At 45.4% G+C, this 25247-nt stretch overlaps 1 protein-coding gene across 2 annotated transcripts; it reads right to left on the bottom strand.

Moving 5' to 3' along the window:
* On the bottom strand, positions 1–23625 carry DHRS7B (dehydrogenase/reductase 7B). Of its 2 annotated transcripts, none has more exons than XM_084640848.1 (7): positions 23520–23625; positions 13851–14026; positions 9827–9942; positions 7953–8163; positions 6825–6917; positions 4965–5117; positions 1–1633 (listed from the first exon to the last, which is right to left on the bottom strand). In XM_084640848.1, exons 1-7 carry the CDS (start codon positions 23537–23539, stop codon positions 1428–1430), a joined length of 975 nt encoding a protein of 324 aa, XP_084496974.1. In that variant the 5' UTR covers positions 23540–23625; the 3' UTR covers positions 1–1427. The 2 variants fall into 2 exon arrangements, with proteins under 2 accessions (XP_084496974.1, XP_084496975.1); XM_084640849.1 differs by having other exon boundaries at positions 23436–23522.
* Positions 23626–25247: the final 1622 nt, after the last annotated feature.

Below are 25247 nucleotides of genomic sequence, written 5' to 3'. Positions count from 1 at the left end.
TTGGAGGGACACGGAGTACAACTTTTATTCCCATTAGTTGTGGTGCACTTACAGGCAGGACGCACACAAGAGTGGTAAAGTACGGAGAAATGGAGACTCAGAATAAGAACAGGATGTGGTCTTAACAGCTGAGTGCAGGGATTGGGTGTGGATGGATTTTACTCGGTTTCTGCTATCAGGGTCTTTTTTTTAAATAAGGAAGCTAAGAATGACTCAGCTCCGCTTCTGCCTGCCTTATCAAACAAGCGGAAAATTGAGCAACACTGCCACCCTGTAGGGTACAGATTCTAACCTGCCCACTAGTAATCAGTGTTCAGGAGAAGGGATGAGGGTCCTGCCTCCCTCTGTGAGGGAGATGCTCCACTAGGCACAGGGAAAATGGGAGGACAGATACAGTGTCCTCTCCCTGGAGCCTCAGTGCTGAAGTTGTTTAGCAGGATACTACTTCCACACTGTGTTTTGGAGTAATCGGTCCCAATTAATATATAATACCTGTTTTAAAGCCAAAACCATATGGGTCTGTCTCCATTAGCTGAACCTACAGGTTCGCTTCCCACCCCTTGTCATCACGAGGCTTGTTGCCTGGCACCAAAGGGGTCACAGCTTATTCCTTGCTCTAGGCACGCAGCAGAACAATGCTGGGTGCGTTTTACAGTCCAAGGTTCACGTTGATGCTGCTGCCGCCACCACCATCTTTCACAGGTGTTCAGTGCTTACCTGGCAGCAACACGCACTGCAGCCAAACACGGCAGTGGAGGGCTTGTCTTCCTAGAGCTACTTTAGGAAAAAGCGAATACAAACGCTGATCTGAAGGTTAGGTGGCTTAATGGGTTACTCATGCTCCATCCAGTACAGATATCCATGGTGTCATCCCAGACTGGACCTGGACACTTTAAACTGTTTAAAAAGCAGCACTGAACCGTTAATTTTGGCTTAAATGAAGTGATGCTGTGTACTAGGGACACAGACCATTCCAACCCAAGGGATAACTTCTGGATCAGATTGGGGGCAGACTCAGCTCTGGAGAGCTCCTGTGTGAGGACTGAAGTTCACTGGAAGCACTGCGGGGGAAAGTTAACATCTATCTGCCTGTGCTTGGCTTTAGCCAGCACTGGTTCCTACTCAATGGAGAGCACTAAAACTCAAAATGAGGGTGGGGAGAGTGGGAAAGATTCTCCTCAGGTATTATCCCTTGCAGCTTCAGCCAGTTCACCTGTAGTAGAGGAAGCCTTCTCTAGGTGATGGTATGGCACTGTTTTCTGGCACCGTGGGCCTCCTGTGGTCTGCATGGAACTTCCAACTCTGCACTCAATGGTAAGATGGAACCTTTTAAATTTGTTTCTTGAAGTAACACATCCATAGACAAAGCCAAGATGCCTGAGTTCATTTCCTTTCCCTAGTCAATGCCTGTGGGAGCTGAGGTCTGCCTAAGAGTCCTTCGCTTTCCTCTCCTTTCTTGCTCTAGATGCCATAAAGGTGAAGAAGAGTCTGGGGGACAGAGTTCGCAGGTAAACAGCCAGGGAAGGCAGTAAGCCAGCTACGAGCACCTCCTTCTTCTTCTGCCCCACTGCATTAAGAACCACCTGAGCCACCTCTGCAGCTGTTCTGCCTTCACTGGTGTTCTTGTCCGTAACTGTAAAGAGCAAAGGGAAATCAGCATGGACCGCAGCAGGTAAGCACTCGTTTCTGAAGGGTTATTTCCCCAGGAAAGCTCAGCGTTTTGTTGTCAGTGAGATTCTTGCTTTTAAACCAGTTTCAGATGGCTTTGTTGGGAGTCCAAGTTTGGAGTGATGGCTGAGCTCGGGTCAGTAGAGGGGGTCCTCCCAGATCCCAGGCCATTGCTCCACCACTGAACCATGCGGTTCACCAGAGGCATTATTAGACATTTTAGTTCAGTTATGGATGGAGGCTCCAATGTTGAACACTCTCACAAGTTTCACTTGCTGTTACTTTACTGCGTAAATGCCAGGTGCATATTGACTGGCTGAAATGAGGGAGACGAGGATAGTTTCCACATTCCCCAAAGCTCAGCTGGAGCTATAGTTCAATAATCTGAACTCATTTTCCTCCTTCCCTCTTAACTAACAGCCTCCTTTCTATTGGATAGTCTTTGTATCCCTGTAAGAAACAAAGACACCAGGTGGATGAGGTAATGTTTTTTTTTATCAATAGAAGTTGGTCCAATAAAAGATTACCTCATCCACCTTCTCTCTAATATCCTGGGACCAATATGGCTACAGCAACACTGTAAGAAATACGGTCAATTAAGCTTGTTTCAAACAGGTGTGGACTGCCACAGAATTGGCTTGTTAAAAATGCCTGCTCATATGTACCATTTAAAGCCCCTTGAGGTCCCTGTGTAACCCCCACATAGCAATTTCTTCTTTGTGAGAGATCTCAGCTTTTGTGCTACTCCTTGGAGACACCCCTACAGCCAGCATCAAAGCCATTCTCTGAGGAAAACCCCATTCCCCAAACTCCTGAGGCCGATGCAACCCTTTTGTAGAACTCTGCTAATGCAATCACTCTCTTGCCTGCAACACAGAGATCTGGCAAATCGCCAAGGTGGAGGCGTTGAGAGTAGTTTGTTAGCAGAGAAGCGATAGTGTTTCCTATGAGTACATAAGAATGGCCATACTGGGTCAGACCAAAGGTCCATCCAGCCCAGTATCCTGTCTACGGACAGTGGCCAATGCCAAGTGCCCCAGAGGCAGTGAACCTAACAGGTAATAATCAAGTGATCTCTCTCCTGCCATTCATCTCCACCCTCTGACAAACAGAGGCTAGGGACACCATTCCTTACCCATCCTGGCTAATAGCCATTAATAGACTTAACGTCCATGAATTTATCCAGTTCTCTTTTAAACCCTGTTATAGTCCTAACCTTCACAACCTCCTCAGGCAAGGAGTTCCACAGGATGACTGTGCGCTGCGTGAAGAAGAACTTCCTTTTATCTGTTTTAAACCTGCTACCCATTAATTTCATTTGGTGGCCCCTAGTTTTTATTATGGGAACAAGTAAATAACTTTTCCTTATTCACTTTCTCCACACCACTCATGATTTTATATACCTCTATCATATCCCCCCTTAGTCTCCTCTTTTCCAAGCTGAAAAGTCCTAGCCTCTTTAATCTCTCCTCATATGGGACCCGTTCCAAACCCCTAATCATTTTAGTTGCCCTTTTCTGAACCTTTTCCAATGCCAGTATATCTTTTTTGAGATGAGGGGACCACATCTGTATGCAGTATTCAAGATGTGGGCGTACCATGGATTTATATAAGGGTAATAAGATATTCTCCGTCTTATTCTCTATCCCTTTTTAAATGATTCCTAACATCCCATTTGCTTTTTTGACTGCTGCTGCACACTGCGTGGACGTCTTCAGAGAAATATCCATGATGACTCCAAGATCTTTCTCCTGATTAGTTGTAGCTAAATTAGCCCCCATCATATTGAATATACAGTTGGGGTTATTTTTTCCAATGTGCATTACTTTACATTTATCCACATTAAATTTCATTTGCCATTTTGTTGCCCAATCACTTAATTTTGTGAGACCTTTTTGAAGTTCTTCACAGTCTGCTTTGATCTTAACTATCTCGAACAGTTTAGTAACATCTGCAAACTTGGCCACCTCACTGTTTACCCCTTTCTCCAGATCATTTATGAATAAGTTGAATAGAATTCGTCCTAGGACTGACCCTTGGGGAACACCACTAGTTACCCCTCTCCATTCTGAAAATTTACCATTTATTCCTACCCTTTGTTCCCTGTCTTTTACTCAATCCAAGAAAGGATCTTCCCTCTTATCCCATAACAACTTAATTTACGTAAGAGCCTGTGGTGAGGGACCTTGTCAAAGGCTTTCTGGAAATCTAAGTACAGTAATTCCTCACTTAACGTTGTAGTTATGTTCTTGAAAAATGCGACTTTAAATGAAACGATGTTAAGTGAATCCAATTTCCCCATAAGAATTAATGTAACTGGGGGGGGGGGGGTTAGGTTCCAAGGAAATTTTTTTTTGCCAGACAAAAGGCATTATATACATTTTAAACAAGCAATTTAATTACAGGTATATTATAAAGCAGGCAGCCAAACAACATAATAGTGGAGCATTGCACAACTTTAAATGTTGTTTAAACTTTAACGTTGTTTCGTTGTTACGTTGCTGATCAATTAGGGAACGTTCCCTAATTGATCAGCAACGTAACAACGAAACAACGTTAACCGGGACGACTAAGTGAGAAGTTACTGTACACTATGTCCACGGGATCCTCCTTGTCCACATGTTTGTTGACCCCCTCAAAGAACTCTAATAAATTAGTAAAACATGATATCCCTTTACAGAAACCATGTTGACTTTTGTGCAACAATTTATGTTCTTCTAAGCGTCTGACAATTTTATTGTTTCAACTAATTAGCCCGGTACTGTAATTGCCGTAACTAACTAATTACTTGTCTGTAATTGCCAGGATCGCCTCTAGAGCCCTTCTTAAATATTGGCGTTACATTAGCTATCTTCCAGTCACTGGGTACAGTAGTTGATTTAAAGGACAGGTTACAAACCATAGTTAATAGTTCTGCAATTTCACATTTGAGTTCTTTCAGAACTCTTGGGTGAATGCCATCTGGTCCCGATGACTTGTTACTGTTAAGTTTCTCAATTAATTCCAAAACCTCCTCTAGTGACAATTCCTCAAAATTTGTCACCTACAAAAGACGGCTCAGGTTTGGGAATCTCCCTAACATCCTCAGCTGTGAAGACTGAAGCAAATAATTCATTTAGTTTCTCTGCGATGACTTATCTTTAAGTGCTCCTTTTGAATCTCGATCATCCAGGGGCCCCACTGGTTGTTTAGCAGGCTTCCTGCTTCTGATGTACTTAAACATTTTGTTATTACCTTTTGAGTTTTTGGCTCTTATTAAATTTTTACATTTAATTTGGCAGAAGGCCAATCCTCACCTCCATAGCGAGATCCATCTGCAGTTACAGCATTGACAGACAGGTTTGTCTGAATATAGCCAGGGCTCACAACAGTCACATCGATTTCATACTGTTCCATCTCCGCTCGCAGGCAGTCAAAAAAGGCCTGGGTGGCATGTTTGGACGCTGCATCTGCAAAACACAACTTGGGCGTGCAGTCAGACGGGGGAGGAGCAGGGTTCAGGCAAATTTTTTCACCTGCAACCCCTTTGTCACTAGAGCACAGCACCATTTAACAGCACACTGCAACACTATATTGCTTCATTACAAGAAGCGAAGAACAGCAACTCTTAATGGAAGTTAGAGGCATTTTCAAAAGGCAAAATGTCATTACCCAAATTGGAAGCTGGCTAGGATACAGGGCTTAATATCGGACGTGGGCTGAAGGCCCTGGAACAATCAATACTGCCTCTCATATTTGATAAGAGAGCTGGAGTTCAGCATAGAAGAGCAATTGAGGAAATACATGGTTGAGGCAGAGCAGGAATATAATTCCCAATAGCAGGACAGCAGGGCCTGATATGACAAGGCATAGAGCAGGCTCAGGGAGTGGCTTCTTTCAAATACATTTACTTAATTAAAAACCTGATCATACAACTAGGTGGGAGCAAAGACAAGTCATACAACCTAGGGCAGGATTTATTCACCTTTTTTTCCATGCATCTCCCTCCCCTCAATTGAGCTACTGCCCAAAGTCTCTCTTCCCAGTCCAATAGGAACACTCTAATTCTCCCCGATCATGGAGTCTGCAAGACTAGATAATTGGAATCTCTTTTCTTCCCTACTCCAACCCACATTCAGGCTCTCATTAAGTCCTGTCACTTATGTGGTCTCTAAAATCCATATTCTCTTCATTCATCCCAGCTTCCAAAAACTGGGTCCAGGCCTGGAGCATATTTTATCAACTACTTCAGCTTATCTTGTTCTCCCCCAACCTAATCTATTCAAAACATCACTACTGTTATCTTCTGCTGCTGCTGCTCTGAACACATCACAACCCCTTCTTGAAACCCTTCACTGGCTTCCCCTCTCCTTCTATATCAAGTCCAAGCTCCTCCCCTACCAGACTCTTTACAGTTCCACTCGTTTCATCGTACAACCCGTCTGTGCATTCTTCCTTATTTGCTGTTCCCTCTTATCTCTCAGCTTTGTATCTTCTTTCCATCCTGCAGTCTATGCTTGAAATGGTCTCCAATTTCCCATGTTTCAAGCACTCTCCCTCTCTCCTTTTAAATCTCTATTTTCTTGAGGTCTCCTACACTAATTTTTTCACAGATGGCTCGTCTTGAGTCTGAATTATTACCCTTATATGTCCAAATTCGACTGCAGGCTCTTCATGCCAAAGACCTTATCTGCTTATGGATTTGATAAAAATACTGTGCTCTTTAAGTAACAGGATTCGCTTGTACATTCCCAGGATCCCTACACCCAGGGAGAACTGTCACGCAGCAGCCAGGAAAAGAGCATGGATAAACGGCAATACCATTATGGAGCTAAATCCTAGTAACTAAAGTTTGCAGGGGCTCTCAGACATTAGCATGGATCGATGCCATGAAGCTGTCAGGGAAGGAAGGAGAGTCTAGCCTGCCCTCCCATGAGAATTTTAGACCAGCGCTTCAGTCTATGAAGATTTTAAGACTTATGATCAAGGCTCCCCTCCCTTGAATACTTCTGACCACTGTCAGAGGGTTGAGCCACACTGAGAATGTTCCACAGCTCTTGCATTCCATGCATAGTGCCTCCTCCAAGGACGGGAGCAGTGGAAATAGTATCCAAATATTCAGCCCTCCACTCAAGTGCCCTGGACTCCTATTCCCCGTCCTGCGTACAGCTACTTACATGCTGATCTGAAAGGAATGCTTATTTTGCCTTGAACGCTGCTGATCACCACAATGTGGCCTTGTTGTCTTTTGATCATGGAGGGCAGAAGAGCTAGAGAGAGAGATTAATAATTGCTGTTACTGCTAACCAGAATCAGTGTTTATAAAAGCCATGTCACTGACACCTGGGGTCATCTAAGGTCTGCTGATCCAATTTAGGAGCAGGGCCAGGGGACACTGGTTAACAAGATGCTCACGTTAAAGTGAAAGCCCCTTGTTAGGCCCCAGATTAAGCAATGCCAAGAAGGTCCATTCTCTCCTTGTTCTTCTCCCCCAACCCCAATCTTCCAGCTCCACTTGAGACTGCAATACCAGAGGCACCCTCCATTATGAACTATTCTACACACTCCTAATGACTCATGAACCACCCTCCTTGGGGTCAAAAGGGTTGCGTGCACCATGATTGTCATTTTAAACCTGAACACTAACTGCAGCTTCAGCTGGGATTCTAGTTAAGACAAAGCACCTAAGCACAGTTCACAGAAGACCGGCTCTGCTGAGCCCATCTAAACTCTGGGCAATTTTAGGCAGGACTGGACGGTTTACATTCTACAGCAAAAGTGGCAGGGAGCAACAGAAATGTTACTAAAGGAGGAGAGGCAAATTACTTCTGTGTAGAGTAAGATATGCTATCAATAAAAGGTGTCTGTCTTTTTCTAACCCTCTATGGCTTGGCAGAAGGAAATGCCTCTCGGAAGTGATAAAGAGTGCTTTTGCTCTTGGTTTCAATATTTCTAAACTCGTGTCAGGTACCTACTTCCCAGACGGATCCCAGTTTTGCTGTCTATATAGAAACTTTTCCAAACCAGACAAACATAATAGGGCTGTCACCAGGGATACACAAATAATATGGATACGCAACAATTACGGAAGAAACTATTTTAGTGCAAGGGCCTCTGAGAATTGAGAGAGCAAAGAGTTCAGGAGGTCTTTTCTGAAGAATCTTATTAGGATTAAGAATGGGGTGGCAATGTAAAGCAGAGAGCAATGGGTAGGCAATTAGAACAAGGGGCAGAGGTAATCCTGATCTGAAGAGCTAAGAAACAGCCCCACTTGAATGCATGAGGAAGGGAGAAGCAGCATGTACCTTTTGTGAATGCTATAGGACCAAAGTAGTTGGTTTCCATCACTTTTTTGTCCACATCCATCCCCGTGTCCAATATCGTTCCTCGGTAACTGATCCCTGCATTGTTGATCAGTATGTCCACATGACCCACACACTTCAGGATCTCTTCAGCAGCACTTACTACCATTTTAGTATCAGAGAGGTCAAAGATCACAGTGAAAGGTTTGTGTATCTGTGAACAAACTACATGTTAGCAAAAGGCTTCTTCTGGGCTCCTGGACATTCTGCCCGTTCATTCCCATTTCTTAGGGAGAAGGTGCAAAGAAGAGGAATGTACCTTCAAAGCTGAGAAGGCAGGATCACCCAATCTTTGTCCGATCATAGGCTGCAGTGGCTACTTGGAAGGAGCCCACAATCATCAATAGAGGAAAATTTCCATTTCCTTTGGTATGGACTCAAGAAACCAGAGGTTCCAGCATGCAATGTTCCATCTTAATCTGAAGAACTGTATGCTGGGACCATGTCAATCTCAGATCACACTTCCATAGCATTGAGCAGTGATACTTTAGACTGAGGCTTGGTAAATGAAACAATGAATTCACACTACTGTGACTCTTTTGGGTAATGCTGATCCTGAAACACTGAGGTCTGAGTATTACTGGTAGAGAGGGTAGCTGCCCCTGGCCACATCTTAGAACTCTATGATCCTCACAACTGGGCCACCTCTTGATCTTCCCAGCACTGGAAGTAACAAGGGTAATGAAATGGAGTGGTGTGGAGATCAATTTTCTTCTACTTGTTATATCCTGTCAGACTTCCGTAGGACAGTCCCTATCGGGAAGAGTCCACTCTTCTTCCCTACCCACATCCTCCTAGCAGTCCCATCCTCAAACTACTGGGGATCTGAGCCGCAGTAGACTGGTAACACTTTAAAACATGGATCACCCTTCTGCATTAGGGAAGGGTTTGTGGCAATGTGAAGGGTGGAAGTAGCAGAGACAAAGAGCTATTTAATGAGGAAACAGAAATGGCATTATTATCTGGCCCAAGAGCACAGCAGAAAATTCTTGTGTTGTTAGAGTTGTGGAAGTAAATGCCAGAGTGCATGGAGGTACCATACACACATCCCTCCAGTTTGTTCTGTTCTGTTTGGGAGGGATGCATTGTTAGGACAGAGAGAGGTACAACTAAGGGCCTCAGTTCTATGTTGCTCCTTTTCTGCACCTGGTGCAGGAACAAGGTGAGAGAGAGGATCAAAAGGCAGCTTTAAATCACCTTTGCACCTCCCTAGGGCAGCTCTAAGTTGTGTCAACATGTAACAGCCCTCTGTGGGCCAATAAATCAGTACAGAATAGCTGGAGTGCACTGCGCTTTGGTCTGCTCCCAACACCAGGCAGGCAGGCAGTGAGCAAGTGCGATCCCCCTGGAATCTCTCTTGCTCCTGTGTGTTACTGCTTTGTTAGATAAAATAAGTCGGATATGGTCAAAGAGTCCCAGGCCATTCTGTTATCCTGGGATTGTACCTGCACCACTAAGAAGAACTTCAGTGGCCAGATACTATTCTTTTATCCAACCAATTTCATAGGGAGCGATCAAAAACAAAATTAAAGTCAGTTAAGTTACTCTGCCCGGGGTACAGGTCTATACCCTGCATGCACACACTTGGTTTGTTAAATCATGCATCATTTTTAAGCTGGTTGACTCATGAACATTTTCTGCAAGACAGGACACATCACTAGATTATACTCCCATACATGCAGCATAAACTGCTGATAATTGCGGGATTGCAACTTTCTCATTCAACACAGCCAACAAGAAATTCTGCATATCCTGTAATGGAATGAACAGCAAACCCAGCACCAGGATGTAACAGCCCATTCTCTCCCTACACTTACATTCTTTGCGTGATTTGCCTTGGCAGAGAGCTCCTGCACCAGGTCCTGCAGTCTCTCACCATTTCTGCCACAGAGCACCAGTCTGGAACCAGCTGCATGGAAAGCTTTTGCACATTCTTTGGAGGAAGGGGGTAAAAGAAGAGCAGACGTTTTAATGTCAGAAACGGATTTTGTATCTATTTTATAGCTGGAGACATGCACTAAAGATCCCATTAGTATGGGCTGGAGATGGCCATGTTGATCACGTGACCAAATCATCTCACAAACCCGCCAACAGAATCTTAAACCCATAGCAAGACACATTTTCTTTATACCACATTTCTAATAGAAAAGCTTTTTATTTTTACAGTAGTATCTTAATTTTTCATCTTTTGTCTGAAAAGCCAGGCTGCCTCAGAAGCATAAGTCCCAGCAGAAAGGCCTTGGAGTAAGAGAGAAACTCTGTCTTTTAGAAACACTTAACAATGGTTAGGCAGTTGGCCTGTTCTGACCACTGCTCATAACTATGTTACTGTCCCCTTACATTCCCCATGTCCACCTGTTGTCCCTAGTCTTAAAACAAAGTAAAATCTTTTGGGCAAGGACCATCTTTTTGTTGTGCATATACAGTGCCTAGCACACCGGGGCCTTAGCCTCTAGATGCCAGTGCAATGGAAATCATTGCCTCGAAAAAGGATCTAAACTAGTTTTTCTGTAAATCAAAGTTGTAGTTTAAGGTCCAGTATTTTAACATTCCTGGACTAGAAACAAATGCCTTATGCCATTGGAAGGTGGAGAGAGATGGGGAGGAGGGACATAACAAATGGACACACTGCCTCTTCAGGCATCTGAAACATTAGGGGCCTTGGAAAATCATTCCTAGCCAAATGCACTAGGGTCATGAATAATGGCAGCTTCATTCTCTATGAAGGGAGACTACAGCCTGGCATTGCAGTGAGATAACTAGGTCCCTACCAAATTCACGGCAGGGATGTAAATATTGTTTAAAAAAGTTAACCGTTTAAATGATTAAAATTATATTGTTTAACTGATTAACTGCTGGGGCCACCAGCCAGTCGGCACAGCTGTGGTTAATGGTTAGGACAGTTAACCGGTAAGACTAATGCTTACTGACCAACAGTTTACTATTTTACATCCCTAATTCACAGTCCATTTTGGTCAATTTCACAGTAATAGGATTTTTAAAATAAATTTCATTATTTCAGCTATTTAAATCTGAAATTTCAGGGTGCTGTAATTTAGGGGTCCTAACCCATAAAGGAGTTGTGAGGGGGGGGCAGGGGGGTGTCGCAAGGTTATTGTAGGGAGGGTTGCGGTACTTCTACCCTTACCTCTGAACTGCTGCTGGCTGCGGCGCTGCCTTCAGAGCTGGGAAGCTGGAGAGCGGCAGCTGCGGGCTGGGAGCCCAGCTCTGAAGGCAGAGCCACCGCCAGCAGCAGCAGCGCAGAAGTAAGATGGCCTGGTATAGTATTGCCACCCTTACTTCTGCGCTGCTGTTTGCGGGACACTGCCTTCAGAGCTGAGTGCCGCACTAACAGCTGCCTCTGTCCAGCCACCCAGCTCTGAAGGCAATGCAGAAGTAAGGGTGACAATAACCCTGTGACCCCCCCCCTGCAACTCCCTTTTGGGTTGGGATGCCCAATTTGAGAAATGCTGGTCTCCCCTGTAAAATCTGTATAATATAGGGTAAGAGCACCCAAGACCAGATTTCACAGTCTGTGACATGTTTTTCATGGCCGTGAATTTGGTAGGGCCCTAATGATAACTCTTATCCACCCAGCTACTATTATTCTAATCCTTAAGAAAAGGCAACAAAAAATAACGTGATGTTATCCCTCTCTCAGGGCTATTTATTTCTGGTGTAATTCTTAACTACTAGGGCAGCTTTATGTTCTTCCACGCCCTTTGATCATGACCTAATGAAATAAGTCCCTTATTCATTACACTGGACTGCTTTGTGATGACATCTAAGGGTGCGGAACAATACGTAGCCAAGGGTAATTAGATGTGTCAATGTATAAATAGCCCTGAGAAAAGAGATGGCATAAGCTCTTCTTGGCATTTTAATGCAGCAGAGCCTATAAGAGAGGAAAACTGATTGCATAATGGGTGGAACTAAAATTTGAAAAGGGGGTAAGAACTTTGGGCTTGGAGCACTGTTCCCTCCAAGCTCTGTGTGTGTGTGTGTGTGTGTGCACACACAGATCCTAAACCCTGCACACACGGTGAAACACCATGCACACAAAAATTTGCACAGAAGAAATTTTTTGCACACAGGGTATGTCAAAAATTAGAGGGAACATTGGCTGGGAGGATCCCTTCTTGCTCCTTAGTTGAAAAAGCAACAAGTAGGAAAGCGACTCCCAATAAATGTATGGCATTTAAATTGTAATACGCTACTTGGACTTCAAAGGTCTCTCCCAGGACACTGGTTCTGTCTCTCTTCCAAACATGAAACATGATACTCCTCCCTGCCTCCTGCCCCTCACACTTGCAGGTCTTCAGTTCTGACTGTCTGAGATGGGCATCCAGTATATTTTGACCATTTTGCTAGTGAGGTTGCTGCTCCTCAAGGACAAATCCACACAAAAAGGTAGTACACACACAAGCTGTACAAGTGGCAATGAGAAGTCACAAGACAGCAGAAAGGACACTAAGCCCAAGAAGCTTTTTTAAGGCAATTCTGGGAAGAAGAATTATAGAGCACATCCACCCAGGCAGCTCATAAGTCTCTCACTGACAAAAGCTACCAGATCACATACTTAATGGCTGTTTAAATGAACCACCTTTGCATTTCTTAAAGTTCTTGGCTCCCACTGACAGTGGTGGGGTGGAGTGTTTGAACTTAAAATTTGCCCACTTGGAATTTGCACCCAAGGAGAGAGAAGCATGCCTAGAATCATGCCCCATAACTGTGGACAGGAACAGACTGCGGAAAATATAATCTGGAAGTACAAGAGGAGACGAGTCCAGACCACCAGCTCCAGAAGGTCTTTTAGAAATGGTCTGTGTCACAGTTCTTGAGTAACTGCACCTTTAAGCCCTTCGTGTCCTCCTTGAGGGCATCCCACTTAGGTCTCAGGCTTCTAGGGAGTCCCACAACTCTCTGAATTCTCTGGCAATTCTCTGAAATCCTTTCAGCAGGTCTGACTTTAGTTCAGTGCCTGCAGTCCTGTTCTCTCAGTGACAATGACAGGGTTAACCAGGGACCAGCCAGCTTTCATAAAGCAAAGTATTTATTCAGAACAACGGCATTTCAGAGAAGACAAATCTTAAAACAATGAACAACTCCTGTACACACTTCTATCTTACCAAGAGTCACCCATCTACCTTACAGAGACCCTCGCAAGTTTTAAAGGATGCCAGGTCCTTTTGCAGGGCCTGTCCCTCACAGTCCCATGTAAGTTCTTGGATCAGATCTGAGTGGCTGTTCTCTCCCCATCAAACCAGTCTATGCAATGTGAGGCTTCTCCAGACTTATTACCAACCTAGAGGTGTGCATTAAATTGCCCCCCTCCTCCAATGATTTTAGTTCCTGTATAAAACTCCTATAACTTTCCCATGGAGCCAGAATACAACCCCAGCCCATACAAATACATCTAGCATTTATAAAGTTGACATAAGAGTCTTTGAATTTTCCATGTATCTGTAGGATCTGTCAGTCTGCTCTCCTGGCTTTCCCAGTATGTTAGGGGGGCAAAGACCCCTGACAGCATAGGGTCTCTGCTACCAGTCATTCACTTCAATGAGCTCTCAAGTTTATATAAACAAACAATAGGCGCCTTACTAGTAAGTGCCGAGGTATGGTATCCTACATGGAAGCGTATAGTTTGGGCGGCTGTGATTGGTTTGGATGTATGGCTATTCCCATTACCTCTCCAAGGTGCAAAGGCACAGAAACATTCTGCTCCATGCTGTTACATGTTCACAAGGGTGTGGCTCTGAACAAACAATTCCTCTTCAGACCCCTCTGTGCCCCAGACTCCCATCCTCCTGCCACCTTGCAGTGCACTTGGAGACCCACCTTTCCCCAGGCCAGATGTAGCTCCTGTGATCACCACTACTGCATCCTGGAGGTAGGCTCGCATCCTCATTCGCTGCAGCAGCCTGAAGAGGGCGAAGAGCCCCACGCTTCCGAGAAGCAGTGGGACAATGGCTGTGAAGGTGAGATCCATGAGCTTCCCTTTGTGAATGTTCTTCCTAGAGCAACAAAATGAAAGCAAACAAGCACTTCACAGCTAGAAAAGCTAGGAAGAGCTTGAAATCTGTTGGTGTCCCTTTTCCCCTTTAGGATGTTGACCAGAGTAAGAAGCTAACATACACGTACCCACTCTCTGCCCCCTACCCTGGCCCCTTTCCAGCACACAGGACCCAGTTTTCATGTGGACACATTCAGGAAAATGTCAAAATCCTGCACAAAATTGGTAGTATCATGTAAATGCCCATTTTAGATACTTAAATGCCCATTTGAGCATCACACAAGGACATTTGGTTTTGGGCATCTTAAGGTTCCTTGATACACGGTTAGGCTCAGAAACTCCATTTCCAACAGCCTCTTTTTCTCTCATTGTACATTTCTGTTCACTCTCTGCATTTGTTTTCTTGTGCACGTAGCAGTTGGACGACATGCTCCTTGGGGCTAGGAAGTGTCTGCACATCTGTGGTGCTATAAAAACGTCTTAGATTTTCCTATAGCATTTATCACCACAGTCTCGAAATGCTGACTATAACAGACAAGTACCTATGCATTATTCCAGGTGGATATAAACCAGTCCACCTTGTGGGGTGGGAAGGCTCCTGAGCCCAGAAGTCTATGCAGCAGTCCCGCAGCCTGAGCCCCATGAGCCTGAGTTGGCTGGCATGGGCCAGCCACGGGTTTTTCTTTAATGTGTAGACATACCCACAGAGAACAAAAGGAAGCCATGCTCTAGAGTCTGAGTGCAAAACTGGGAGGCAAGAGCCCTGGCACTGACCCTTGTTTTTGGAACAAGTTATGGCAAGGTAGATGTTCAACTCCCATTTAGGCATCTAAGCTGTTTTCACTGGGAATTGGCCATTTAATTGAGGTGCCTATAAGGGAGCTGAGCTATTCTGAAAATCTGGCCGTTTACCTCTTTGCCTCCGTTTCCCCATATGTACAGTGGGGCTAGAATACCTTTTAACCAGTTTTACAATGACTGTGCTAACCACCCTGTTCGACAGCATATGGACAATTCTCGTGTGTTAGCTATAGCAATTCTGCAGAGTCCAAGTTCACACTCAGAATTACCTACTGCACCAGACTGTTGTGGGGATCAGTCATCTGGTTTACTGACCACAAAAATAAGCTGCTTTTTAATTTCATTGAGCATCCCCTTGTTTTTACATTCTGAAAGAGCATAAATGAGTGCCTGACTCACCTTTTCTGTACACCACACTTTTTTTATTCTTGTCTATCATCTCCTTTCTAAACTGGAATCTGGAAGCCTTTCTGTACCTCTAATAATTTTTGTTGCCTTTTTTCTACTATTTCCATATTTATGAATGGGGAAACTGGACAAGTCACCTAATCTCCACCTCAAGATCACAGTGAACCAGCTGCACAACCAGCAGCAGGACTTTGATTTTACAACTTCCAGTCTAGTGTTCCAATCGCTGGATAACTCTCCCTCCCACACAGGGCAGAGAGAGGGGAAAATAAAAGAGGAAGAAAGAACTGGTGAAATAGGGGGGATATGAATGATCAGAGATACCTACCTGAATAGGAAGGCTTGCCAGCCACTGAGAGACTCCGAGGATGGAATTGGAATGGAATTCTATAAAGAATCCCAGGACAAAAGAAGCCCCAACTCAGTCAGGCTTGAAACCTCAGGACAGAGGTCAGGGTTGATCTTAATGTAGAGGTATAAGCATAGGAAAGAATTGCTAAAGTACCTCAGACCTAGATTGCTAAGCTCTGCTCCATTTTCAGGGTCAACTTACACGTAAAAAAAACCCCAATCATTTCTTTGAATTGTAAAACTGAAGACGCTTAATATAGAAGTCATTGAAACAGTAAATATGGCAAAGGAATGCCAAGACGTCATGTTTACATAGGCTTTTGTTTATGCTCACAAAACACACTTTAGCCCTTTCTTTGTTGCATTATGTACCAAGTACATCCCATCTGCAGTGCTGGAACACTTCAGCACTTTGGAAAGCATCACTATGGCATAAGAGTTGCAGCAGTGGCCAAGGGTGAAACCATTAATCAGACAAGAGGATGAAAAAACATAACATGGATACCAGCAACTATCCCCGTTCCTCACAGTCACATGTCTTGGGGTAAAAAGGCTTTGCAGAAGAAGGTGACTTGTGTATACGTGGCTCCCTATCGGCTGGTGAAAGCTCCCAGCGATCTGCTGTTTTCTTCACTTGTGGTTTTTGAGAATCCAATTAAAGCAAAAGGTAGCACCCATAGAAAATGGATAAGAAGTAAAAAACTACAAACCATCTTGTAAACATCCGCGCCCAAGGAACAACCGTCTTGGATTCCATGGTCAACAGAGAAAATACCTTAGTCCACTCTGGGTCTCTTGGTGCTGGAGGACAGTTTGCCCCAAGTAAACACGGCACCAGGTAGCTGTATTCCATTCCGTTCTACAGTCTATTTTTCTATGGGGAGAGCAAAGGTCCTGCATTCAATCAAGATCATCATCAGGGACCAACACCGCCAGTGGAATTTAAAACCATTAAGGAATTGCCCAGTAGCCCAGGAAATGAATTATGAAAATAAGGACAGAATGCATGGCCTGATGGCTCCACCATTCAGCACATTTTAAGACTGATTCAAAGAGGGAGCTACTCTCCTGGCCATATGGGGTTGGAAACTCCAGGGAGGGTTTCGCTCACTAGTCATAGCTTGAATAGAAAACCCTATCCTACCTTGCTTTCTGGTCTATATATGGAATGGCATGTACTGTGGAATGGCATGTACTGTGGAGTATCCGAGGGAATCTGGACCCTGCTTGATAGTTCCTAAATGCATAAAAGGGGTGGACAGAAGTAGCTCCTAATAGCTGCAAGTTAGACTAACTTCCTGATAGAAAGGATTTCAGTGGTTCATGAAAGGCAAGAATACCTCTCACCTTGGGCACTACTGCAGCTCCCATTAAAGTCCACAGAATTCCCTTTTAATAGGTGATAGATCTAGCCCTTAGTTTTTGTGTCCAGTCTCCCAGCAATGACCTGCTGTGAGAGTTTAGGTACAGCTAGCGTGGAGGCAGACCCAACCTGGAATGGATGGCCACAGAAACCAAGGAATTCAGTACAGGGTGTGCTCTCATTTATTAAGCAGGGTACTATCAGTTTCAGTCATCTTTGCTGACACAACAGGGTATCAGAATGTGCCCTGACCATTTTTCTTGAGATTTACTTGGTGGAGGGGGTTTGAAGGAATGAGTAGTTGTGAACTGGGGAAGGAATACAGGCCAGGAATCAACAAGGATTTTATCCACAGCACAACATTAATATTCAAAAGGTTATGGAAAGAAGGTCAGAAGGCCTAAAACCTGATGAAATTTCAGAGTAACTAAAAGGGATCTCAGGAAGAGATACAAGGAGGCAGCCCATATATCAACCCTGCTGGTTAATTTAAGACGTAATGGGCACTCCCCAGACTTCCAGCTTCAAAGTTCAAGATTCCACCATCATCATTCCAAGACTTGGATCCACTACCTTTTCCTGACAGCTAGAAGGAAGGTTTAAGATGACACCAAATTATCTGGAAAAGAGGGGACTCCAAGCTCATAACTGTCGCAAATCACTGATCATATCTCTCACGATCCCCAAAAGCACAGAAGAACATACAGATTGTGGGGGAAGAGAAAGGACCTTGAACAGGAGGGCAAATAAAAACTGTAATGAATATAAACAAATACAAATTATTGGGAACTTGTCAAAAAGACTAAATAGTATAAAACAGATCACATCCACACATGCAAATAATTTTTCCCCTCAAAACAAACCAAACGAAAGGTAATAGAAGCCTGTAGAAGTCAGAAGGAGTGAAAGGGCTTGCCTATCAAGTACAAGAGATCATGAAAGCAACAGAGACAAGTTAAAGTACCAAGGAGCTCTATGAAAAACTGCAAAACTAAGACAGTTATACAGTGAAGAACTGTCTCTCATAATACCTATTCTCCTGTAACTCCAGCCTCCTAGAATCACGTTGTCCTTTACATGACAAATGGTAGCAACTGTGAGGGTATTTTTAGAAAGCAAAGGGTCTCATTTAAAAAATAAAACAAAAAGAGAGAAGAGCCCCTGTGTAGGGGACTGACTGTGCTGGAAGAAGTGCAGCCCTGTCCTGTGAGAGCTACTGTCTTTGGTCTGAAGAAAGTACAATCTCCTACCTTTGAAAAGAGCTTCCTTGCCAGCAGTGGCTCTCTGGGATAGTGTCTCCCTCTGGTCTGGTGACACGGGGCAGACAGATCTAAACTGGGAAGTGGCAGGGGGCCAAGCAGCCACTCTCGCTCCAACACTGGCAGGAAATTGCCAAGAACAGCCTCTAGCAACAGACCTCAGGAACACTGTCTGTGACCTTGGAGATGTGAGGGTCATTTAGATCCCGCTGCTTATATAGATATAGAGAAGAATGAGGAAAAAAACAAAACAAAAATAACCTTTGAAGAGAGAGCAGCTTAATTTTTTAAGCTGGTGCTGATGGGGCTGAAGAGAACATCTACCGGGAAGAATAATGAATTTTATGTACTTTGCAGGGGCAGGGAAAGACTCATGGACCAGCTGAGATCTCTGCAGAGTGGGAGCATGTTCCAAATGCAGTTCAACTCTCCAGTGGAGTAGAGACCCTGAAACTGGATCACACTACATTTGAAAAACAAAAACAGACCCCTCCTCTCTCTCCATCCTTGAGATGTCCCAGTATCTTAAGTGCTGGGCCCAGGGCTGTTTATGTTTCATATCAGTTAATCTCTTTATTGAGCCAACCACTTTGGAGAGGAATTTAAATCACACCTAAGACTTTAAAAAACTGCTGTAGAAACATCACCTATTAAACTTTTATAATGATCTCATGAAAAGTGAACAGCAATTTTTAGTTGGTAACAAACTCAGAATTTCCATGTGACCACATGAGAGTTCTCTGCAAATGACAGACTGAGGCTCAAAGACTAATTCAGAATTTGATAAGAAAAACATAGGTGTAACGTGAAGTGATTAAATCTATGTTGTAGCAATGGGGCTTGGCCTCCCCAGCCTGCCCCTTGGTGGGCGAAGCCAGGACACTCACGCCCACCCTGCCAGAAGCAGAGGGGCAGGACAGGAAGAATAAAAGGCAGGCCCTGCAGCTCAGTTGGGCTGGAGCTGCTGGAGGAGACAGATGACTCCTGCTGAAGACTGAACCCAATGGAGACCTCTACAGCAACGAGGACCCAGAAGAGCTGCGATTAGCAGTGTACCTCGGGGATTGGAGGAGAACTCCAAACAACAGGTATACCATGAGGGAAGCATAGGAAGTAGCCCAGGGACACCAGATGATAGTCCGGTTGCGTTGTTGCCTGAATCCAGGTCAGTGTTTGAGTTGGATCCTCACTGACCACGTGGTGGAAACCACTACCACTGTTAGGACCCTGGACTGGGACCTGGTGCAGTAGGGTGGGCCTGGGTCCCCCTACGCCCTGCTGCCAACCCCACCCCTGGGGTGGCACCCTCCCCACCTGAGGCCAACAGACTAGTGTTTGTCTGCTGTCTGGCAGAGCCAGGATGTCAGACTGTTTGGTGCTGAGGGCCTGAGCCCCTGGACTCTCTGGAGCTTGGCCCTGCCTAGGGGGCAAGGGCCTTGGGGCTGATCTACATTACGGGGGGGGGGGCGGCAATCTAAGTTACGCAACTTCAGCTACGTGAATAATGTAGCTGAAGTCGACATACTTAGATCTACTTACCGCGGTGTGTCAACAGGAGACGCTCTCCCGTCGATTCCCCTTGCACTTCTCGTTGGGGTAGAGTACCAGAGTCAATGCTAGAGCGATCAGCAGTCGATTTATCGCGTCTATACTAGACATGATAAATTGACACCCCCCACCACTGGATTGATCGCTGCCGGTCAATCCGGCCGGTAGTATAGACAAGCCCTTAGAAACTGCTATTTCCCCAGTAACCCTTGCCTTGCTAGGGACCCAAGAGTGAGGGGGCGTGGGCTCCCTCTGAGACTGACAGGGAGGGATGGCCATGCACTCCTACACATGTGAACAATTAAGTTACCTAAAAACAGTAGTTTACACTTACATAACACCATTTGTTCCAAAGGACTCTATGAACTGAAAATAATGTGAACATTTGTCAGAGACAATCAGCCATCACTAAAACGTCAAAGGTGGCACTCAGTGGCCATTCCACAGAATTCACCAACATGACACAGAAATTGAAAACTTCTGTATCCAACTGAAAAGGCAGAGGGAATTTAGGGAGAAAGAATGCAATAACCCAAGTTGGAATTTGGCCAGGATGTCATGGTTAACTCTCATCTTAAGTGATCGCTCTCCTTACAGTGTGTATGATAACACCCATTTTTTTCATGTTCTGTGTGTATATAAATCTCCTCGCTGTATTTTTCACTGAATGCATCCGATGAAGTGAGCTGTAGCTCACGAAAGCTTATGCTCAGATAAATTGGTTAGTCTCTAAGGTGCCACAAGTACTCCTTTTCTTTTTGCGAATACAGACTAACACGGCTGCTACTCTGAAACATGGTTAACTCTCTTACTCTTACAAAAAGTGCCATGGATGCTCTAAGAGCCACAAGTGGTAAGGATCTTGGGTTTGAATTTTGTTGTACATAGTGGAACACAATAGAAAGCAATAAATCAGTAGTTTGGGGCTTTTTGTTTTTAAATGGACACAGTTGTATTAATTTTAGTTTGAGGCTTGAGTTTTTGCACCTTTATTTCTACAAGCTGCTCATCTTGTAGACATTACTACAAACCATATCTTAAGTCAAACAAACACCTGTATTTCAATAGGAAATTTCACGGTATTGTGTATGATTTGACATGTGGTCATTATACAATACAGTGATCTCCTTATGAGACAGGAAAAAAAATGAATGTTTTCAGCACTTGACATGACTGCCAGATTGGGAGTTTAGGACAGATCATTCCCAATCTCAGCAACCTTTTTTAAGCCCCCTTCACTTGATCATTCAACTTTATTTCTAAATCCCCCTTTCTAAGCCCTCTGCTGAGGTGCTTGGGGTACTGCACGAGCTAAAACACCGACAAATACAGAAAAAAAAGATTCAAAAGCCAAGAAGAATATCTTGCTAAAAATTATTCTATCAGACCAAACACCACCTGAAACATTTTGGGGAAATTAACCTATCTCCAATTTCACCCTCCTCCCCTGTTTTCTTTAAGTTATAATTAGTGAGTATAACAGCAGTGAAAGGTACTAGCTTGAGAGCCCTGTACTTATCTTTATTCACAGACTCAGGGCTAGTCTATGCTGGCAGCGCTTTAACTTGGCTTGTGTAGTTGCAACACAGCGCTGGGAGAGAGGCTTCCAGTACTCTAAAAAGACCACCTCCCCAAGGGGCGTCGCTCCCAGCGCTGGGGCACTGTGTACACTGGCACTTGACAGTGCTGAAACTTTCTGTGCTCAGGGGAGTGTTTTTTCACACCCCTGAGCGAGAGAGTTGCAGTGCTGTACAGTGCCAATGTAGACAAGCCCTAAGATACAGTATGCACAGCAGTGAGGCAATTTCCTTCCCTCCTCACACACTGTCTTACCAGTCTTCCTGACCTCTACGGACTACATCTATAGGTAGTTCAAGTTTGTACAACTCATTCTGTTCATAACCTCTTTGCTGACGCTACCAACAAAGGTGCCAACTGTGATTTTTCTAATGTTGACAGGTATCCACTAGGACCTACACAAAGACCAGGCCTACACTAGAAAAGGTTTTCCAGTATAGCTTTACTGGTAAACCATACTAGAGTAGACACAGCTTTCACTGTCAAAAGAATGCTTTTACTGCAAAGCTTAGTTTATTCCCCAAATTAAATAAACTATATCAGCAAAAGCATTTTTGTGTTGGCATAACTGCTTTTACACTAAGAATTTTGCCAGCATACAATGTCAAAAAACCCCAAATGCAAATAGCCACCCCCTCAAACTAATATTTCTATACTGACAAAAGTTTCTCATGTAGACCTGATTGAGATGCAGCTCTATTTCATATAGGCCATTGAACAGCCATCAGACAGCAATGACTTTTGGTCACTACTACTGTCTTGGGATGGATTTGAATGTGTAACCTAGAGTTCAAAATGTTCATTATCCCATTACCCAAGACTATAAATTATTAACAGCTGTCTGTTCATAGTAATTTGACTTTGTACCCTCCTGTAGCTAAAGAACTGGTTACCACACACAAATTCTTCACATCATAGATTGCAGTTACATCTCAGGATTACAGGTTTCAGAGTAGCAGCCGTGTTAGTCTGTATCCGCAAAAAGAACAGGAGTACTTGTGGCACCTTAGAGACTAACAAATTTATTAGAGCATAAGCTTTCAATACCTTACTATATGTTCCATTCTATGCATCCGATGAAGTGCGCTGTAGCCCACGAAAGCTTATGCTCTAATAAATTTGCTTATCTCAGAATTAAGTTTTTCAAATTTTACACTTAGTTACAGAACTAGCCCCCTTAATTGACGTAACTAAATTTAACTCAGCAAAGAAAAGCCAACAAAACTGGAGAGATCAACCTCCATTCTCCAGTGGTGCCTCTGCAACTCACTAGTCTTCATGCCCAGTCTCCCTTTCAGGTTCCAGACAATAGACTTTACCAGTCCCTTAGCCTACTTTTAATCTGACAGCAGAAGTTGTTCTGCATCAGTTCTGCTAATGTCAAGCAGACCAGGGTTCCTCACGGGAGAGCCACATGATGTTTGCCAAACCAAGAAGCTGCTTTTGCAGCACAGCTGCAGGCGCCTCTCATTTCTGGGGCTACTTTCCCTGGAATGTCTCCATTCCCTGCCCCTTCTGGCGACCTCTCAGTTCCTATGACCAACAAGTGTGCAGGGAAGAGAAGTAACACCTAGGCGTTACACCCGAAGGGCTTGGCTGCAGGGAGAAGCTACTGAAAAAAAAAACAAGCAAACAAATACACAGAAACTCGGGTTTGACTGTAAAGAACCATCTACTCCACAATAGCGACTCCAGGCTGTTCCCCAGGGCCGACAAGCCCCAAGTTGCAAAGTAGCTGGTACCTCCCTGGAGAAGACCGCGTCTCCCTCTGCCCAACGTCCTAGGGGTGGCCAGGCTGCAGCGCCGTGAACCTCGGCAGGGGCCTTTTACGAGCCTCCCCCCACCCACCCCGAGATGGGGCTGTTGGAGGGAGACAGGCGCCTACAGGTAACGGGAACCAGCACATCAGCCAGGACCCCGCCCCGTTGCTCGTCCCCAACTCCTCGCCTTGCACGAGGAGTCTCAGCCGGGCTCGCTGCGCCCCGCCAGACCAGCCGCTCTCCAGAGCCAGGCCCCCCACGCGGGTCCGGGCCGCCTCGCCCCAGGCTGCGCCGCTTCGCTCCGTAGCCTTGGCGCAGCCCGGTCCCCCCACGGAGCCCTACCTGGCCGCGAGACCGGGGCCAGCCCCGCAGCCCCCACCTTGCCCGGCGGGGGCAGGACCCTTCGCCCGCTACTTCCTACCCTACCTGGCGATCCCGGTCACCATGGCCACACCGGGAAGTGGCCGGCATTCGCCGGCCGACCAATGAACGCGCTCCCCGCCCCCTCGCGTCACCAGGAGCGAGGCGGTTCCTTCGCTGGGGGAGAGGCGGATGTTGCCTGCTTCGGCCCGGAGCGGATGATTGAAGGAACGGACCAGCGGGTCCCACCGCACTTACTGTCCGGCCGGGAAACATAGGCTCTTTCATGGGGTTCCGCTAGGCAGAGAAAGACACTCCCCCGCCCCGTGTGCGGGAAAAGCCGGGCCCCTTGCCTTGCTGGGGTCCCAAAACTCGGCGGCTGCCCGTACGTGACCTAGGCCCAGGGCGGGGCCTGTGTCAGTGCTACAAGGCGGGAGGCTTGAAAATCTCCGGGAAACGTGTTCTGGGATTTCCAGGGCAGCCCCTGGTAGCTCTGGGGGGTTCCCTCCCAGCGCTGCGAGCTGCAGCCTCCGCCGAGCCCGCCCGGCCTGCGGTTCCTTTTCCTCCTGCTGCTGCCCCTCTGCGGCAGGGCGGAGCGGGCAGCTAGGGGCCCCTTGGGCCCTCCCGGCGCGAAAAGCGACAGAGCCAGCAATGGAGCCAAGGCTCCAGAAAGAGTAGTGGCGCCTCCCCTAATGGAGGGAGGGAAATAATGGGGCACGTGGGGAGAGAGGAGAGAGAAGGGGGAGAAAGACAGCAGTGACTTCAGAGGAGGAGTAGGCCTTGGGTCTGCCCCCTCACCCTAAATCACACTCAGACGAAAGGGTAGCAGGGCACCAGCCTGGCTCGCCCAGCCCCAAAAGGCTAGCCCAGTTTGGGGAAGTCAGTAGCTATTGAAGGAGAGGTGTGGCAATGGGGGCATTGGGATGGGGCCTGCTGTAGGTTTAAATAAGCGTCCAAACGGATCCCGCTTTGTGGGCTCCTGACACTTATTAGGTATGCGTTGTTATGGAGGATTCGCCATTGGAGGCGGAGCAGAATCTCATATTGAATGGAGATAGTATCACAGTGCTACATATGGAGTAGAGAATATCAGTGGATATTCAAACGGGTGGTGTTGGAACAGTTTTTATAGTGGGGGGTACTGAAAGTCACTGAACTAAACTGTAAACTCTGTATATGGCGGAAACCATTTCGAGCCAGGGGGTGTGCCAGCACCCCTAGTTCCAGCACCCCTCTGTAAAGTGAGTTTTTAAGAGCAGCCTGCAGTCTATGTCAGTTCTGAGGCCCCAATAACTAGAATGATAAGTGTTAAGAGGACGTAAAGGAAAGACAAGTTAAAAGCAATATACATGGTTTCATATGTTTGTCCCACTGCATTTATTTTGTTTTAACAGCCAAATAACATTACTGCTTATCTGAAGCCATGGGGTATATTTTCAGAGCTGTAAGGCAATTTCTGAGGTTTTTTTATGTGATGAACTGAACAGGAGTTAACACACTGTTACATAAACTGACTCCCACTTTCCTGCTCATGTGACTTGGGCTAATGCCAAGGTGTGGCAAAATGATCCCTGAGCAGAATTTTGAAAAACAACTGAACTGGAAATGACAAAATGACACATAGGCCTAAAAAATGGCCCTAAATGTCCTGCATTATATAAAGATGCTTTTTAAATACAGGGCACCTGATAGACAGATTTCACTCAGACTACTACATCCCAGAGGCAAACTTCAGGAGCACCATCTGGTGCTGAGGCATCTTTAACCAGCTTTCAACACCTTCTCTCTTCACTT

The sequence above is a fragment of the Lepidochelys olivacea genome (assembly GCF_965140295.1).
Source record: "Lepidochelys olivacea isolate rLepOli2 genome assembly, chromosome: 10".
Taxonomy (NCBI): Eukaryota; Metazoa; Chordata; order Testudines; family Cheloniidae; genus Lepidochelys; species Lepidochelys olivacea.
This window is presented reverse-complemented; position numbering and strand designations above follow the sequence as displayed.